This window comes from Colias eurytheme, chromosome 7, assembly GCF_061535395.1.
Source record: "Colias eurytheme isolate Ceu_HAF_F1 chromosome 7, ilColEury1 Martin Lab GWU primary, whole genome shotgun sequence".
Classification (NCBI taxonomy): Eukaryota; Metazoa; Arthropoda; class Insecta; order Lepidoptera; family Pieridae; genus Colias; species Colias eurytheme.
Window position 1 is genome coordinate 3,731,251 of NC_142986.1, and position 19,222 is coordinate 3,750,472.

Consider the following 19,222-nt stretch of genomic DNA (forward strand, 5'->3'; position numbering starts at 1 on the left):
AATCTACGTATTACATAGTTAGCGTAGTAAGCGTACTTCAGAGTTGTAGTAAGTAGGGTGGTGGCACCAATTATCGGCCATGTCAACTTTTTTTGAACTTTGACTGGATGTAATTTTTACATTAATAGCTTTTTCTTTCTTACAGTGCCTTTTTCGGGTAGATAGATATTGAAACTCCATTACTACATTGGCAAAATTACGAATCCATTGTTACATTATTAAATATAGAATTTTTATTTCGAATATGCCGATTTCCCTCAATATCGGCCACTAACAGCAAGATAACACCCTAATATCTGCCGTCTTTGGCCCTAATATCGGCATACCTTTTCTTAGGTGAAGTTAGATGAATAAAACTTAAAACTGGTAATTTTTTTATAATCGATTTTTTATAATCATTTTTTTAACTCGCCTATCATGAATGGTCTTTTCGTTACATTGTCTTAAAAATTTAAAGTAATGTACCAAGTTCAGTATTCTTATAAGACAAATAAAGATACGGGGTTAAATGAGACTTGTGTCTATCAACTAGAAAAATAATTCTTGGAAATGTTATAAGAAATCACCCAATCATTAAACCAACATATTCATAGAATACTACTTCACTTCTCATCCACCCACTATTTGATAAACCAAGAAACCAGGAGGATGGTGTGGTATTAAAGATTACTTTTGGTGGTCTACGGATGTAGGGAAAACAACCATAAAGATTCTCCTGCTGCAGATATGACTAGCAAAACATTTATTATTACTTTTTCACTACAATTAGCAACTTCATAAATGTTCTTCCATCTCTTAGGCCCTATTACTTTCCCTGTCTTCGGAAATATACTAAAGCTCGTCTCATCCCCATTAATATTCTCCGTGGGTCTTGTAATATGTCTTCCGTTTCCGATTGATTTTATATTATGTTCTTGTAAGTCATTAAACCACTTTCTTCTGTTAATATAGCCCTGGCCAGCTTCTTTCATTTTAAAAACAAGGAATACCACTTTTTCCCTGGTTTTCCATTTTTAAACGGATTGGGTCTTTTATCTTCTTTTATAATATTTTTAACGCTATTTATCACGTTGCCACGTGATCCAGGAAAACCGTAGATAGGTAAACCGTAGATCCGTATCAACCATTGAACAATTTCTTCTTCTTCATTTCGGTTTAAGGCGGTATCTCTACCAACTGTGCATTCTGTGTCCATTCTTCCATGAAGTCTACCTTGTAAAGTGGTCCTCAGGATGTCGTATTGTCGAGATGCTTCTCTGATGCTCATATTTTGATTTTTGACGGCATTCACTGTCTCTATAATTTTACTATGGTCAACAAAAAGGACAAACAAAAAGGTCAACAAAAAGGAAAACGTTTGCAATAGCCAACGTTTTACTTTTAGTTGATCTTTTGCTAGTTTAGATTGTGCTGGCATGATTTTGGCATAGCAATTAACAAAAATTAAAATACATCACCTCCCTGTTTATTGTAAAGTCCGACGGTAGTAGGTAGAAAAGGTTTTACTAAGGTGGCCGTTATTACGCATCAATTCGCTTTATATCGGCCGTAGCTAATAAAAATCGTTTTTAGGCGGCCGACTTTAGGATCCAGTGATCAAACGGAGCTGTTGTTTCATTTCTAACCTTATTAATATCACTGCTAACATATAAAATAGCTAAACGTGTTATTTGAAGTTTTCGTGCATTACCCCAATATCGACCACCCGGCCGATATTGAGATTTATCAGCAAATACAGATCCCGAATCTCGGCCCCGAAATTATTTCATTAAAAAGACAAATAAATGTAAAAACACACTATTTTATCGATAATTTGACCGTTTTTCTTTGAGAATACATAAAATTCAATACTATATGTTTTTTTAATTCCATTAAAATACTTATCCACGTAAAGCGTCGACTCAGCGATTTGACTACGCAATGCCGCCAAACTACGCACGTTTTTACCTGCACGTGCTCTATGGCTTACTGAATTTTCAAGAGTTGAGGTACCCACACCAAAATTTGGGAGGTTTTGCTTATGTATATAGAGTCACTTTTTGCATAAAAACTTTTATGATTTAAGATCGATATTTATAGTTATATTCCGTTTTCTCGAAAAGGCCGATATTAGGAGCAGGCCGATAATAGGAGACTCCACGGGTGGTGGCACCAATTATCGGCCATGTCAACTTTTTTTGAGCTTTGACTAGATGTAATTTTTACATTAATACCTTTTTATTTCATACAGTGCCTTTTTTAGGTAGATAGATATTGAAACTCCATTACTACATTTGCAAAATTACGAATCCATTGTTACTTTATTAAATATAGAATTTTTATTTCGAATATACCGATTTCCCTCAATATCGGCCACTAACAGCAAGATAACACCCTAATATCTGCCGTCTTTGGCCCTAATATCGGCATACCTTTTCTAAGGTGAAGTTAGATCAATAAAACTTAAAACTGGTAATATTTTTTTTAATATCAATTGTGATACAAATCATTTTTTAACTCACCTATCATGATTGGTCTTTTCGTTACATTGCATTGTCTTAAAAATTAAGTGATGTAAGTAACTAGTTCAGAATTCTTAAGACAAATAAAGATACGGGGTTAAATGAGATTTGTGTCCATCAACTAGAAAAAGAATTGGCTTAGAAATGTGATCAGAAATCACCCAATCATTATAGCCATTTGCAACATATTCATAGAATACATACACTTCTCATCCACCCAATATTTGATAAACCAAGAAACCAGGAGGATGGTGCTATTAACGATTACTTTTGGTGGTCTATGGATGTAGGGAAATCAACCATGGGAGGCAAAGATTCTCCTGTTGCAGATATGACTAGCAAAACAGTTATTGTTACTTTTTCACTGCCCTTAGCAACTTCATAAATGTTCTTCCATACCTTAGGCCCTATTACTTTACCTGTCTTCGGACAAATACTAAAGCTCGTCTCATCCCTATAAAATACTCTCCGTGGATCTTGTAATAATATTATGTCTTCCGTGCCCGATTGATTTTATATTTCTTGTAAGTCATTAAACCACTTTATTCTGTAACTACAGCCCTTGCCAGCACTTCTGGAGCCCTTTCATTAAGAATTGAATGTCTTTTTAAAAACAAGGAATACCACTTTTTCCCTGGTTTTCCATTTTAAACGGATTGGATCTTTTATCTTCTTTTTAACGCTATTTATCACGTTGCTACGTGATCTAGGAAAACCGCAGATAGCCATCCGTATCATCCATTGAACAATTTCATCTTCTTCATTTTGGTTTAAGACCGTATCTCTACCAACTGTGCAATATGTGTCTATTCTTCTATGAATTCTATCTTGTAAAGTGGTCCTCGGAATGTCGTATTGTCGAATTGCCTCTCTGATGCTCATATTTTTCATTTTTGACGGCATTCACTGCCTCTATAATTTTTAGATTGTGCCGGCATGATTAACAAAAATTAAAATACATCTTGTATCACCAGCACTGTTTATTGTAAAGTCCGACGGTAGTAGAAAAGGTTTTACTAAGGTGGCCGTTATTACGCATCGATTCGCTTTATATCGGCCGTAGCTAATAAAAATCGTTTTTAGGCGGCCGACTTTAGGATCTAGTGATCAAACGGAGCTGCTGTTTCATTTCTAACCTTATTAATGTCACTGCTAACATATAAAATAGCTAAACATGTTATTTAAAGTTTTCATGCATTACCCCAATATCGACCACCCGGCCGATATTGAGATTTATCAATGAATACAGATCCCTAATCTCGGCCCCTCAATTATTTCATTAAAAAGACAAATAAATGTAAAAACACACTATTTTATAGATAATTTGACTGTTTTTCTTTAAGAATATATAAAATTAAATACTCTTGGTTTGTTAAATTCCATTAAAATACTTATCAACGTAAAGCGTCGACTCAGAGATTTGACTTCGCAATGCCGCCAAACTACGCATATCCGTACCTGCGCGTGCTCTATGGCCAACTGAATGTTCAACAATTGAGGTACCCACACCAAAATTTGGGAGGTTTTGCTTATGTATATAGAGACTCTTTTTGCATAAAAACTTTTATGATTTAAGATCGATTTTTATAGTTATATTCCATTTTCTCGAAAAGGCCGATATTAGGAGATGGCCGATAATAGGAGACTCCACCCTATTTAAATTTTAAATAGCACCAGTAAACATAGATTCACAGAATAAATAAAAAGTAAATTGAAAGCCCTACATTGTTCCCATTTCGAGTTCAACGAAATGTCGACCAGACGCCAATCGCAATCTCGCGACAACGAATCCCACCCAATTACCCATATTAGTTTCACAGTTATTACTACGTGATAGGTACTAATAAGTACGAATTAATTATGACTATATAGTACTTTTTTAATTCGGTTGTAGGTACGAAATTGAGTTTTAATTTAGGAGCATTCGAAATTCGAATGTATGGAGCAATTTATATTCTTGGACTTGAAGTATTATTTTAACCGACTTTTCCAAAATAAGATTCTTGGTAGGTACGTACCTATATTTTATTTTAGTGAATGTTATTTCCTGCTGTATAAATAATAGGTACCTACTTAAATAATGAAAAGTATTTTTTTTCATATTTAGGATATAATGATATTTGATTACAATAAATTAAAAAATAAACAAATAGGTACTTTGTTATTAAAAGACTATTTTCATGAGCACATTAATTAAGGACCTAGGTAGGTAGATGAATTATATAGTATGTACCTATACCCACCTGTTTCATGAACATATTTTGCTTTCATGAACAACGTTTTATTTTCATAAAATCCAGCATCCATAAAAGTTTTCTCTCGCAAATAGACTCGATGACATTCAGAGACAAGAATCTCACAACCACATATTAAATATCTATACATATTTTCTAGACAAGTAGGTACATAGGTCTATACTGTATGCACAGAACAATATACATTTCTCTCGACTTTCCTTCAAGTAACAATCAAGCTCGTTTTTCACATAGAAGTGAGCTCAAACACAATTGTCTAGGTCTCACCGTCTGCCCATTGTTTTACCGAGATAAAGAAAAAAGAAATATCTTTTTTGTAAGTTCCACTATTAGTATAGGTAACTTTTCCATGGGTGAAACTTTAAATGGTGACGGACGGATGATTGAAATTTGAATTTCACGATAAAGAAATTTATTTTATCAAGTCTTTTATTTAATTGGTTTTATTGATATATTTTGTTGTTATCTACACAAAGGGGTTTGATAAAACAATAATTTAATTCATTCATCCAATAATCGAAAGGGTAGGCGTATCGTGTCGTATTGTGATACGACAAAAATGTTTACAGCATTTGCATTGGCATAGTTTCTCTAATTAAATATAACATTAGAGGGGTCTTTTAATTTGGGGATAAAATAGTAAAGTTGACAACCCTCAGGGAGTGACGATGCGTCATGCCACCCCAACGCACCCCTTGGTTACCCCCAAGTAAAACATCGATCGATCCCGCAACCACTACAGCCATGCGCAGAGCCGCCCTTTTTGTTTATAACACAATTTTATGTAATTTATTCCATTACCATTCCCCGAATTTATCCTTATAGTTCAAAGAACAAAATTTCTGCTTATTGTTTACAAATATGACTAAACCGATGATATCACTATAAGACAATTCACTAATTAACTGATAACAAATACTCACTGGCACTCGTTCATAATTTCTTCCTGCGAACGAACTTGCACCGGCGCCAGCTTCTCCACGCTTTCCTCATAGTTGCCGAAGCACTTGGTGATCTTCTCGTCGAACGTGTTCACCAGATCCTCCAGTGAGCCGGAGAAAGTCTCCGTAAAATTATCTCCCTCACCATTTTGCATATTATCCTGTTTACACTTCACCGGTTTCGGTTCGTCATTATCGTTTATTTTGTTGGAGTCAATTTTCTTTTTGACTATTTCACTTTTTAGGTTGTTGATGTTATTGAATTTTATGTCATTGCCGTTGATAGTTTTCTGCGGAAAGTCCGCAGTGGAGAGACAATCGTCAGCATCTTCGATTTGGGCAAGCGGCGCCTCGAATTCGAGTTCGGCCATCCTGTTAGCCGACTCTCGCATGACCGTACGTCTACTCGCGCAGTTTACCGCGCGAAAACTGAATTTCGTGCGCACAGCGCACTGCTGACTGCGCACTCTGCACTCAACACTACGCACTGCGCTCAACGCTCGTGAGTCGTGACTCGTGGCTAGCGGATCGCGCGGCGCGCCGCGCCGCTCGCACTGCGTTCATCGGACATCGGCTCAACGCTGCACACAGCTTTCATTCGCTCAAGCTTCAAACTTCAGTGCAATTAGCTAATAAAGTAAACTGAAAAACCTTAACTTTGCAACTTTAGAATGCGGGATATTTGAAATTTAAATTAATTATGAATAGATTTTTTTATACAACGTTTTAAACATTCCGCGCAATAAATAAATAGGTAGGTAGTTACTTTATTAGGGCATCTGAAAGAAATAAAATAATAAAATATAAATATCATAAGCCTAAAAAGCTAAACTTTTAGATAGCTGAGCAAATAAATACAAACGCTGCAAACTATTTCGTCGTTTCTATAAATTCAATGTTGTTATAGTTGTTATTATTCAACCCGTTTGTACTTAAGGTTGATGTTCCGACCGTCCCTCCATACATTTTTGATTACCTCTAAACACTTAACACAGACACTATTTCTTTAAAACTAATCATTTTATCACTTCTCTATAATGAAATGTGTGCGCGTTCGACCTTTTTAATCAATAATTTACAATATTTACTTAGAAAAACAACAGTAAAATACTTACCGAATTGGGTGGATTTTAAGGCAATGATATAACATATTTCAATAAAATATAATATTCAGTAACCGCCATGACTATTCCTAGGTTTGATGACTATTCCAATTACGCAAAAAACTCAAATAAACTAGAAATGTAGAATTCAGCGCCATCTAGCGGGATATTGGCTGGGAACAGATCGTTGCAATCACCTTAAGTATATTATTTTTACACACCATTTTTTACGCATATTTCACAAAAAATTAACTTAACACAGAAATATAATAAGTAAGTAGGTATCTTATTGATCCCCCCCATCAGTTCCAAGCCTTGTCGTGGCCGGGGGGGCTCAGTAGCTCGGAGTGCACTGTGTACTCTGGGTGAAGCTAATTGGACGCGGAGGGGCTGAACGGCCGGTCTGTCGTCTGACGACTCGATTGGCTCGACGGCCAGGGATCCATATAGCTGGCTGGCTGGCTTGAAGGCCGGCTGGCCGAGCTGGCTGGAACCGGCTGGTCACACCGGCTGCCTCGCAGGCTGGCTGAAACCGGCTGCTCCACCGGTTGGCTGGCCGGCTGCCTTGGGCGGCGGCTGGCTGGCTTGTTGTCACCGGCTGGTTGTCCGGCTGGCTGGCTGGCTGGCTGGATGGCCGGCTAGCTAGCTAGGGTCCTCCGGGGGGCCAGGTTTGGCTCAGGTGCCGTTGCGGTGCGGCGATGGATGGCGGCCAGCGGTCGCGGCCTGGCGATTTGGCTGGGAAAAAATGAGGTTGGAAGGTCGATCGGGGCTCGTTTGGGACTCGTTCCGACTGACTGGCAGGGGGCCGCGCTTTTGCGGCGGCGGATGGCGGCCAGAGGCCGCGCGTGTTGTGTTTGTTGGTAGTCTGACTACCAACAAAGCAGGGGGCGGGATCCCGACACGTCACTTTGGTGACATGCGGTGACTCCTGTAGGTGGGTGTGGGGCGGCGGCTGTCCTGCGACAGCCGTCTGCCAACTCGTAATCCGGTCCGTGGGGCCGGACCGAGGGCCGCCACCTCTGGTGTGAGGTGGGGGCTGCGAGGGAAACCTCTATAAAAGTGCGCCGGAGGGTCCTTCGACGCGTGAAACACGTTTCGTAGGGCCTTTCGGCGCGCGCCCTCCGGCCGGTCGGTGCTGGGGTCGGGGGTTTGGGGAACGCCGATGATGGAACGGGGAACAATCCATCGTCGGCGAGTGGGTGGCGTGAGCTCGTGTTCCAGCTTGCGCCGCCTCGTGGTGGGTAATTTGGTGGAGGGCCTGGAAACAGGCAATTCGCGGAGGGCCTGGAAACGGGCAACTGCTGGGCGGGACATGCGGAAGATTGCGATAGTGTCCCCGCATCCCGTCTAAAGCAGCGCGTTGGTACACAGTGGGGTTTTAGTCGGTAGGAATCCGACATAACCCACGGCTCCTTCCCCGGGAGCCGTGGGTATCTTAGGTAAGATTTCCCCACTTAAAAAAAAAAAAAAAAAAAAAAAAAAAAGGTATCTTATTGATCAATATGTCTTCTTGAAAGATAAAAGATAAAATTTGCACTTTGCAGATTCTAAGCTTCGATTTTACTAAACATTAAGAATCGTAATTTCAATAATGTTTATTCTTCCATAGAATAGATATAATATAATGCATGATGTTCACCTGATGATCAAGATATTGAGCATGTATTGAGAATGTACTATTGGATACCTATGAAGTATGAACCATTTGAAATGCCTGTGTTAATTTAATTTTTGAAGTAATGACCTAAATAAAAATATTCTTTTGTTTAAAAAAATGTATGTTACAATCATTGTTACAATTAGTTAAAACTTAAAAGATTTAAAATTGTCATTATATCGAAATATATACAATATTCATAGCTAACCAATCTTAGAATAATTATTCTAAGTAACCAATCTTATTTCGAAGGTAAATTTACAGGTTTATTTAGTTAGTCAATTAAAAACATTTAAGCGTTTAATAATAATAATTATTAAACTTCACTGCGTGTATTTCTTAAATTTACCTATACGTACCTACAAGATCTCACTGCTAAATCCTACAAATCTGATGAAAAAAAAAGTAATTCTTTTTTTATGAAATTAATTGCAGCCGTCGGCTTGACGTTGTGGGCTTGTGGGCTAGCTGTCTAGCTGTGGTGGCGGGGATGTACGTAATTTTTGTGTTATTTGCATGGACTAATAAATATTTTTTCGTGAATAATACACCCTGCTAATAAGTTTATTTTTCCCGCGTATTTAGATAACTATTATTTATGCACTTAATTAGGATCTTAAGGATATTACCAGCATGTAGTGCTAAGTGAAATGATGAGGGGATTGCTGCGCATGGATTAGGTAAAAATTGCGTCCGTTATACAATGATTAATCATATACCTTATTTTTATCTAACCTATCTGTCTGTGCAGGGTGATATAACCTCGGCTTGTTATTTGCTCCGAGCTCCTAATTTTTGTTGTTGGATTTCAGGACGCGTTCTTAAACTTTATTTGCGACTAAAGATTTTTTAGCGTCTGTTTCTTCTAAAAATATATAATCTGTCTATTGACATTGACACATGACTGATGACATTGAAAGTTTGTCAATTGCCTTTAAAAAATGGAAATTGCCAAATAACAACAAATATGTTTTAATTCATTTTACATTTAGGATTTACAAAATCGTTATGTATTTTTTAAAACGCAATAATAACTTTCATTCAATATGTTCTTTTATTCGATTATACAGGTTTGAAATTATAACATAATTTTTATTTCAATATAATATGAAACAAGGTACCTATCATAATTATTTCGCTTTCATTTTAGTAAAAATAGGAAGTCCCATTACGAAGTCCTTAATTTAAAGAAGAACTGTACAGATAAAGAAATAAAAGATGCATTCATACAAATGAGCAAAGAGGTAAGCACTTCATTTTATGTGGTTTGTTTCAAAATAAAACTTTAGTTTTAAATTTTAAAAAAGTAGCTTCACTTTCATCTGACCCTTGGGGATTGTTGACCTATTACTGTTTCAAGACAAAGACCGTTGATAAACTTAATGAAAGCATGCTATATTTATATAACTAAAAAAAGAATAATCCGAGGGTGAATCAATCATTCAGTTTAAGCACCTTTTAATGTTTATATAACTGGTTTTCAAGAGAAATTTTTGTTTCATTGATATATTTTGGTTTCTTTTATTTGCATGTATAGACTATTAAATGGAAGACCACACCTAGCTTGTAAAGTTCATACATTAATCTATCTAGTGATTTATCACTACCAATGAGTTATCCATCTGATCTATCTAATGATCAGTTCCTTAGTTCTCATACTACTAATAATATAGACTAGCTTTCCTCCCGCGGCTTCGCCCGCTTTGTCTAAAACATAATAAATTATAAACTAAAACCTTCCTCTTGAATCACTCTATCTGTTGAAAAAAACCGCTTCAAAATCTGTTGCGTAGTTTTAAAGATTTAAGCATACATAGGGATATAGGGACAGAGAAAGCGAATTTGTTTTATACTATGTAGTGTATATAGGGTTAGGTGAAGCACACACCATTCAATATTAATTTAATAGTCATCTAATTCTTATTCCAGTATCACCCAGATAAAAATAAAGATGTTAAGGCGCAAGACAAGTTTGTACAAATCGTAGACGCATACAATACCCTGAGCAAGCCGAGCAGCAGAGCACATTACGACCATGTGATGAATGTTGGGGCACAGAGTGCTTCTTATGTTTATAAAACACATAATCCTTATACATATACGTAAGTAATAAGGTAGTAGTTTCATACGTTATGTAATACAATTTGATTTTTATTGAATAAACTCTACAATCATTATGTATGAATAAGACTTGAAATGAAATGCCAGCAAAATTTCACGGAATAGTCATTTCTTTTTAATCTTTAAACTCCTATAAAGTCCTCAGAAACTTCATTTTAATAAGAAAACCATTGCATGGTCGTAGATCTTATATTTTTTTGAGATATAAATACAGCAAGTTGCATACAGTGGTTCAAACATCAAAATATAAACAAAGTTAATTTCCAAAATGCTCCTTATTATTTTTCTCATATGTAATTGTACGAGCAAGCCTAGCCATGTATGGATAGCCTGTACAGTAATTTATGCCCTAACACGGGAAATAAAACGATTATATATGAATTCATATTATTGATAGCTAAACAATTGTATTATTTTTTAGTTATGGCAAGAATCCATTTTATGATCCACCGAAGCAGTCCAAGAACACAAACACAGACTACTATGGAGTAAAAGGTCTCAAGAAACTGCCAAATATTGCAATAATACTACTTTGTTTTAGTGTGGCTTTAGTCGGGACACTATTTCAAGTTTTTATCATAAGGTACCATACCATACCTTACGGTTCTTGTTTGTTTTAGACTTTTAGTTTGCCTCATTCATCATAATTTTTTGTATGATTTATTTTAATTCTTACTTCTTGGTCGATTGGTTCAATTTGTTCGAATAAATTTGCCCACACTTGTGTTTAATGTAATGCAATATTACTAGAAATTTGAATGAAATTTGTTTAAAAATTGTCATAGATCGCGAAACTATCTTTCCGCTTGCGGCTTCGCTCGCTTTATCTAAAACACACCAAATTATACAACTAAAAACCTTCCTTTTGAATCATTCTATCTATTAATAAAAACCGCTTCAAAATCTGTTGCATTTTAAACATATAATAGAGATGAACAGAGAGGGACAAGGACTTTGCTCTATAATAAGTAGTAATAAATTAATCATGATTTTTCATCTTTTACAGGCAATCCTATGTCATTCATCGTAGAAGGACACAGGAAAGGTCTATGATGTTAGCTGAAGAGTTGGACAGGGTTCGCTCCAATGCTCAAGGGAAGACTAATGAAGTAAGTATTAAATCGCCATTATTATCTAGGGTGTATAGTATAATAACTCGAAAAGGTCTGATTTGATTGATAACTCAAATATTGAAAAGATAGATAATCCAACTAATTGACTGTCTTTGTCTATTTTTATTAATTTCTCATTCAGTAGCTACAAATACAATTATAATGAAGTTAACTGTTAAAACTTTACTTGTCAAAATGAAACTATAATCTCATCCTTTGCTTTTTTAAAAATTAAAATTACTAACAAAACTACCAAGATTCAAGACAATCCAGATAGTATAGTCAAAATTACTGAAACATTTCTATTAGTTTATATTATACTAGCTTTCCGCCCGCGGCTTCGCCCGCGTTTTTAAAGAAAAACTCGTTCCCGTAGGATTTCCGGGATAAAACCTATCCTATGTCCTTTCTCGGGTATCAAAATATCTCTATACCAAATTTCATGCCAATGGGTTCAGTAGTTAAGGCGTGATTGAGTAACAGACAGACAGACAGAGTTACTTTCGCATTTATAATATTATAGTATGGATAAGTATCTTGTAGGTATAACAAATTGTTAAAAATACTCATAAATTTATCTTTTATATTTCAGATGCAAACAAAGGCATTATTAGAGAAAATAGTGAATGCAGCTAATCCGACAGTCGCTACTGCATCTTTAGGACACGCGCTTGCAAACGAGAAGAAATAAAAAATTCATGAGAAATAAATAGAAGAGGCTGGTGGTATAACTGAGAGGACTTAGTCTCGATAGAGAAATACTCACAAATAATAATAATTTATTTCTCATTTATATCTGAATGGCTGCTGGCTGCTCTGACAAATGTCATTTGACATGAAGAAATACCTAAAAAAGTTTTTGGTAGATCAGTCTTAAAGACGACGATAATTCACAAGACGATAGAGATTATTCGCTAATTTTTTAAAGAAAATGACACAAAAATTTCAGTAACAATTACTGAAGAGTGAAAAAATATATTTCTATATGTACAAACTTAAGTGATTGCCTTCTGTGATTAAATAATACACAAGTCTTAGATTAAGGATTGGTCTCCGCGCGCGCGCTACGACTAGATACCGCCGGCGTACTTGAAAAATGCGGCAACTAATAGTACGCCGAATTCGGCGTACCCAAGCCAGTCGTGTCACAAGCATTGTGTGGAGAGGGCGAACCGATAGTTTATAAAGATTTTGAACAAAATCCGAAGTAAAATGCCTATTTGTATCATAAAACTATTTAAAAATAATACAACAAAAAATAAGAAAGACACTGGGATCACGTACCATCACTAAGTATAGTATTATTCGAAATTTCTCCTTTACTTCGAAAATTTTTTCTACGAAAATACGACGCCATTCAGTGTTGCCGTACTGCATATCCAAAAATACACGTGGTTGAGGAAATCTTTTAGCAATAATTTGAACTTTTTTTTTTTCAATAATATTACTAACACATGTATAAAAAAGTATAATAACAATAATTTATTTCTGTTTAACCATGTTTAACTGACTCATATAATATGTTATTTTTTTTATTTCCGCTTTTTTACTTTTAAACAACTTTTGTGACTATTTATAGTATAGTAGCGTCGTAAGTGGATTTGAGTCATGCGACTCAAATCGTTCATGGATTCGATTCCCGGCCAGGTCAGGATGAAAAAAAATATTTTTCAAACTTCTCTCCAAGATGGCAGATTTCCCATTTATGAGGTAAAATTTATGTAGCTGGCAGCCCAATTCTTCACACACACTAGCGTCTTTACAAATTGCCTTACACACACTACAGAAATGAGTTGCCGCACTGACAGAGCTATTTGTTTTTAGGTGGGGCGGTATCTAGTCGTAGCGCGCGCGCGGAGACCAATCATTAATCTAAGACACAAGTATTTTACAATTCAACGAAACTGATTATAGAACAATTTTTTTGACAACTTTGATAATGCAATTTATTTATTTATTAGATTAATGATAAATTATGAATTATTCAAAATTCAAATTAAAAAAATAATATGTTTACTTACTTGATTTTGTAGTACATTCAATTTATAAAAAAATGTACATTAAATAATAAAAAATGCAGTGACTAGGAATAGATAAATTTTTAGAACAAAATTAACACAAAATGTAGAAAAAAAATACATAAAGATTTTGTGGTTTAACTACCTCAATTTATTTTTGTAAATATTTTATTAGCTGTGTAAATAAAATAGTTAAATTAATTATCTCTTTTATTATATCACATCATCATTATTAAGTATATATACTAAGAGGAACACAACAAAATCAATCAATTTACTTTATACAATGTCATGCAATGAAGTATTGAAAACTTAGTTGGTACTAATATTATCTTCATAACAATCTAAAAAGTTCAAATAATATAACAAAAATGTCAAAGATAAGATATCGTCCCCCAATCTATAGGAGATTGTTATTATTACATTGCAATATAAAATAAACCCAGTTGGACTATAATTAATAGCCTATATGCGTGAAATGTCATTATGACAGATAAATAATAATAGAACTGTGAATAGAACACTGTAATTTTAGATGACATAACGAAGAAAGCCTACACTCTACAGAAAGCGGAGCAATTTAAACTACAATGTAAAATTTCAGAGGTATAAATTTTAAAATGTTACATTAAATTACTAAACAATACTTATCTGACAGTTGGAGGTAGGTAAGGTAAAATCGTCTTTGTAATCTATAATATGCCAAAATCTTTTATATTCTTATATCTATATCCAATTTATTTATTATAGAAATATAAGTAAAAATGCATTGATAATTGAAACAATATGTATATTTACAAACTATGACTTTAAAAATTCTCAGTTTAAAAGTGTACGTACAGCGTAAGTACTAATATTATATAAACCAAAAGAAGTCACAAGTCAGTTCTAAATTTATTTTGTACTTTAACACGTCAAATGTAATAAATGTAATAATAATAAATAATAAATGTAATAACTCAGTCTAATAGTTCATGGCTTGAATTTCTCAAATTTTACATATTTTGTTCATAATATTATTGCTCTGTCCTGAACTAGGTTATTACGTGTGTCACATAAAACAAACATAGATGATCCTTATCACTGGGATTTAAGTACCAAAGTTATGTGGTTATCTTAAAGTAGGTAATACCAGAATAATCTACTCTTAACTATTGAAGGTGAAGCTAAACATTAAAACAATTCCTTGATAAATACTTTATCTGTAACATGTGGTGGGTCGGGGACAATTATAGGTTCATTTTCTCCGGGTAGTTTTATATCTTTATACGCCCTTTCGTAAAGGCAAGTAAAACCAAACTTTAGGGCAGCTTTAGCGGAGTATTCGCTCGAGGTGTCGATGCGTAATAATCTGATGCCGAGGTCCCGAGCTGATTTTCTGTAATTTATAGTTTGTTATTAATGTATTTATGGTAAGTATATAAATAATTTAATGCAGCAAACCAGAATGTTAGCGCTCTTTGTTTTTTAAATTTTAATATATTTTGATAGCATGAAAGCTATCGTAATAAATTAGTTCCTTTTACGGACGGCAGGGGAGCTTTTCAAATTCCCATTTTGACGATAGCTTTCGTGCTCGCGCTCCTGTTTTTTGATGAGCGAATTCTATATGAGGTTGAGAGTTAAAACATGTTACTTCTGATTTAATATGTCACTTTTTTGAAAATTGTTTTAAATATTATTAACAAATTGCTTCTACCGTAGTATATTATTATTAGTCTGTGCTTCTACGAAAGTCGATGGAATCAATTTAAAACTCTTTAAGTCTTACATGTAGTAGAATTCGCATTCCGCTATGTACCTATCGACATTGGAAGTTAAAAGTTTGTCTTTTTTCGCTTGGTCATCATGCAGTTGTCAGTTAAACAGTGTGATATTATTTATTGCTCATGCTCTTGGTATTTTGCAATTTTACCGCGTAAATAAGGATATTATTGTAAAATAAGACGATAGGTATGTTAATTGCGACACCTACAATGGCAGGGTTCTAGTAGTTATGTACGTAGTCATTAAATATGATATTATATCTAGCGTTTCATATGTTATTGAGATTTCTTATCATCCACTTCTATAAATTATCTGTGCTTAAACTTACTCTGCTAATTCCATTAATTTATTCATAATTCCCTTGTTTCTCCAATTGGAATCGGTTGCCGCTAGTTTGACTTCGAATAATTTATTTTCATTCGGGTATCTTTTAGCAAGCTGAGCATTTTGTTCACGAATAAGCAAGATGTTTAGGATCTTCTTAAATTTTGGGTTCGCGCAGTTTGCTATCATTGTATCGTAGTCTATGGGCTGTAAAATAAATTATAAATGTAAGTGTATATTTTATTTAATGTGTAATAGATACTAGTTAAGTATTTAGAATAGTATTTCGTTAAGCTTATTGGAATATGCATAATTGTAGACCATGGCATTAACCACAATAAGCTCACACAATTGACCACAACAACTTGAGTTGAGTGAGCAATATCGGCTACGTAAAGTCTACTATTCATGTTAATCTTTCAGTTTTTTTTTTATTTATAACAACATATACTAGGTCGGGACAATATTTCTTACATAGTCGACAGCACTGATTCCGTTTATAAGAACTCCAATAATTTTTCCATCAGCGTCTATGGCCTTAAATGATATTCCCGGTAAAGTGGATCTGCAGTATTCGTCTAAATCAGGGCAATCGTCATCTACCGAAGTGCAGTACTGCAGTTTTTTGTTAATCGGTTCGTCGAGAAAGAAATTGCTGGAAGGATAAAAATTTAACGTTAATTAGGTACCTATAGCGCCCGGCTTAGCGCCCGGCAAACTTCTTGGGGGAAGCTTGCGCATATACCACCACGCTACTTTTTGGCCAAGAAGTTTGCCGGGCGCTATCTATTATATCTATATTATATTATTTGTGGTATCTACTAAGAAAATGGGTATATTGATTGTTCCTGGTGTCATTAACTTTAAATAGATGATGTTAAACATGAAAATTATATTATGTAAGTATAATTTTACGTGCATTCCGCGAATGAATGGTGCGTGAAAAAATGTAACATCTATGTATTGTCGTTCGTCTGTATTATTAAGCGATTATTATGCGAAACAATTTAGTGAACATCATAAACTCTCCAACCTTTAAACTTGACCTTTAAAATTATTTTGTTTCCAAAAATCAAAATGAAGTATTACTTCTTTTTTTACCTACCTACCCAGATCCCATGTACGACCACGTATGACTAAACTAAATGGCTAAGGTCATGAAGATTAATACTATATATTAATACTAGCTTTCCGCCCGCGGCATCGCTCGCGTTTTCAAAGAAAAACCCGTTCCTGTAGGATTTCCGGTATAAAACCTATCCTATGTCCTTTCTCGGGTATCAAAATATCTCTTTACCAAATTTCATGCAAATTGGTTCAGTAGTTAAGGCGTGATTGAGTAACAGACAGACAGAGAGAGTTACTTTCGCATTTATAATATTAGCACAGACTAATATTAGTATGGATATTAATCTTCATGACATGAAATTTTGTAGTAATATGCACAACGCTGCTTACAGAATGAAAATACCCATTTCGACACAGGATATTTTAATTAAACGTGATGAAACGTTTTTACGTTGTACTTAAACATTACCTCTAATAACGAGTAGTTTTATAAAATACTATCATTTATTATCTAGTTTCGTTAAACCTCTGCTATCACGATCAAACAATAGATCTAATGGGATTATTACATTTAGTCGGGTATGTGAGACCTACCTTAATAAAAAATAATTCATAATTTTACGCCATTCTAGACACAAAAACACTATTTAAAATTGTCTTTATTGCAGAATAATTTATTATTGGGTAGCGCGAGGGAAATGGCGCCAAAAAGTTTTACGATGAAAATACTTGACTAATCCAAAGTAAATGTTTTAAAAATTGTTAATGATACAGTTGTTCTGAATAAGATTACAAATATTTAAATTTTAATTAGCTATTTCTATAATTAAACTATGTAATTGCTCTATCTGTATCAAACAAAAGAGGTTACTTACCGTCTCAATAACTTCATAACTTCCTCCGTATCGTCTGCCACTATCCGTTCAATAGTATAAGTGGACATTTTTGCTTTCTTTCTAAATTTCTTCAGAGAGTTTTACTGTATTTTGACTGTAACAAAACATAATATTGTACTAGCATCGAAAATAGTTTCCAAGGTTAAAACTACGATATACCTACATAATACAGACGAGAGAGTTTTACATGTGAATACTAATGTTTTCATAACTCATAACAAAACTAAGTATGTTAGCCGTCAATATTAGCGATAGCATTGTCAATATGTATGTAGGTACTAAGTATGTTAGTTTTTGTCTTATTATTGCGAAGTTCAAACAAAATATTATGGACAGTGATGCGCTATCAGAAAAAAGAGCATCACTAGTATTTTATTGCGAAGTTAATAAAAGTGTACCTATATGCAAAACAATTCTGAATTGGATTGTGAGTATATTAGTTAATATGTTTTAAAATTTTCTGTATGTGATGGACTTTTAAGAACTTGTTTTAACTTTTATTACTACTTAATACGAAAAAAGGGAGAAGAAGAGTAGAGAAATGAGAAACACAATATACCGGTTCGAAAACTTCTAAAGTTCGTGTAATGTAATGTGTCAACAAAATGTGTAGGTAAAGTACACAAAATCCATACCTAACATTAATATAGAGTGCATCAGAAAAAGAATAGATATAGATTAGAGATAATTATTATAATTGATTGTAACTCTTTGACCCGTGAAAATATACGCTAAACAATTTTCCCTCTAATGTTTTGTTGAAGCAAGCTATGGACTTATAAAAAAATGATGCTCACTTTATCGCTCTATTTGTTTAAGATAGAAAAGTGTACTCACTGTTATCGTTCATGTACTTAACAAATATCTATATATAGAATAGTCGAACTGATTTCAAAGATGAAAATGCATTCACTTTTTATTTGTATTTATTCGCGCGTTATTTTGGCAGCAACCGGTAGCCGTGAATGTTCGACTGGACTGACTGGTAGTGCGTAAACATACTGTGATAGCGTCGAGAATTTATGTTGAGTGTCATGGCTTTATCGGAAATCACGTTGGCTTGGCTATGCTTTGATTGTGATGATAGTGCGTTGTGTGTGGAGTCTGGTTGTATTTGGGGGTTTATAAAGGTCGATCGTAGTATTATTTATTGATGGGGTGCTTTTTAATGAACGCATTTTTTCTCCCCACAGACCACTATCTATTAGGCTTCAACTAGGAACCAAATTTTGTACCGTTAAAACCATGTTAAAACTATTTGATTTCTTTGACTCTATGCCTTGCTTCACTAATATGCTGAAATCCTTTTTAAACGGGGTAGAGCTATGGAGTAGAGTGATAAGTAGCTCGTAGAAAAAAAAAATTAACAAGTTGAAATCAAGAATGACCATGTATTATCTAAAATCTTAATGATTATTATTTGGATTGAGATTAAATCAACTACTTTTTCAAGAGTATT

General features: G+C 34.5%; 3 protein-coding genes across 4 annotated transcripts in view; 1 reads left to right on the plus strand and 2 right to left on the minus strand.

Annotated features, from left to right (window-relative positions):
• Unc-76 (fasciculation and elongation protein Unc-76) overlaps window positions 1–6,159 on the minus strand; it is a 49,853-nt gene extending 43,694 nt beyond the window's left edge. For both annotated transcript variants that reach the window (XM_090104016.1, XM_090104017.1), the window contains exon 1: window positions 5,680–6,159. In XM_090104016.1, the coding sequence (XP_089960142.1) occupies window positions 5,680–6,089 (410 nt within the window). In that variant the 5' untranslated portion in view covers window positions 6,090–6,159. The remainder of the gene's footprint in view (window positions 1–5,679) is intronic.
• A 3,232-nt stretch (window positions 6,160–9,391) lies between these two features.
• Window positions 9,392–12,720, plus strand: LOC149906963 (dnaJ-like protein 60). Its single transcript, XM_090103721.1, has 6 exons — window positions 9,392–9,527; window positions 9,608–9,701; window positions 10,387–10,559; window positions 11,000–11,161; window positions 11,585–11,687; window positions 12,283–12,720. The coding sequence occupies exons 1-6, from the start codon at window positions 9,466–9,468 to the stop codon at window positions 12,379–12,381; spliced, it is 693 nt and encodes a 230-aa protein (XP_089959847.1). The 5' UTR covers window positions 9,392–9,465; the 3' UTR covers window positions 12,382–12,720.
• A 1,876-nt stretch (window positions 12,721–14,596) lies between these two features.
• Window positions 14,597–18,743, minus strand: LOC149906964 (arylalkylamine N-acetyltransferase 1-like). The gene is made up of 5 exons (XM_090103724.1): window positions 18,601–18,743; window positions 17,743–17,857; window positions 16,274–16,454; window positions 15,804–16,006; window positions 14,597–15,086 (listed from the first exon to the last, which is right to left on the minus strand). The coding sequence occupies exons 2-5, from the start codon at window positions 17,808–17,810 to the stop codon at window positions 14,882–14,884; spliced, it is 657 nt and encodes a 218-aa protein (XP_089959850.1). The 5' UTR covers window positions 17,811–17,857; window positions 18,601–18,743; the 3' UTR covers window positions 14,597–14,881.
• Between the last annotated feature and the right edge of the window lie 479 nt (window positions 18,744–19,222).

What these genes read in the sequence shown, in the direction of transcription:
- LOC149906964 (XM_090103724.1), bottom strand. Translation starts at nt 17,810, where the DNA reads ATGTCCACTTATACTATTGAACGGATAGTGGCAGACGATACGGAGGAA. An exon ending in GTTATGAAGTTATTGAGACG is followed by an intron (nt 16,455 to 17,742) that starts GTAAGTAACCTC and finishes TTATCCTTCCAG; the next exon opens with CAATTTCTTTCTCGACGAAC. An exon ending in AAATTAATGGAATTAGCAGA is followed by an intron (nt 15,087 to 15,803) that starts GTAAGTTTAAGC and finishes TATAAATTACAG; the next exon opens with AAAATCAGCTCGGGACCTCG.
- LOC149906963 (XM_090103721.1), top strand. Translation starts at nt 9,466, where the DNA reads ATGTATTTTTTAAAACGCAATAATAACTTTCATTCAATATGTTCTTTT. An exon ending in TCTTTTATTCGATTATACAG is followed by an intron (nt 9,528 to 9,607) that starts GTTTGAAATTAT and finishes CTTTCATTTTAG; the next exon opens with TAAAAATAGGAAGTCCCATT. An exon ending in TTTCAAGTTTTTATCATAAG is followed by an intron (nt 11,162 to 11,584) that starts GTACCATACCAT and finishes CATCTTTTACAG; the next exon opens with GCAATCCTATGTCATTCATC.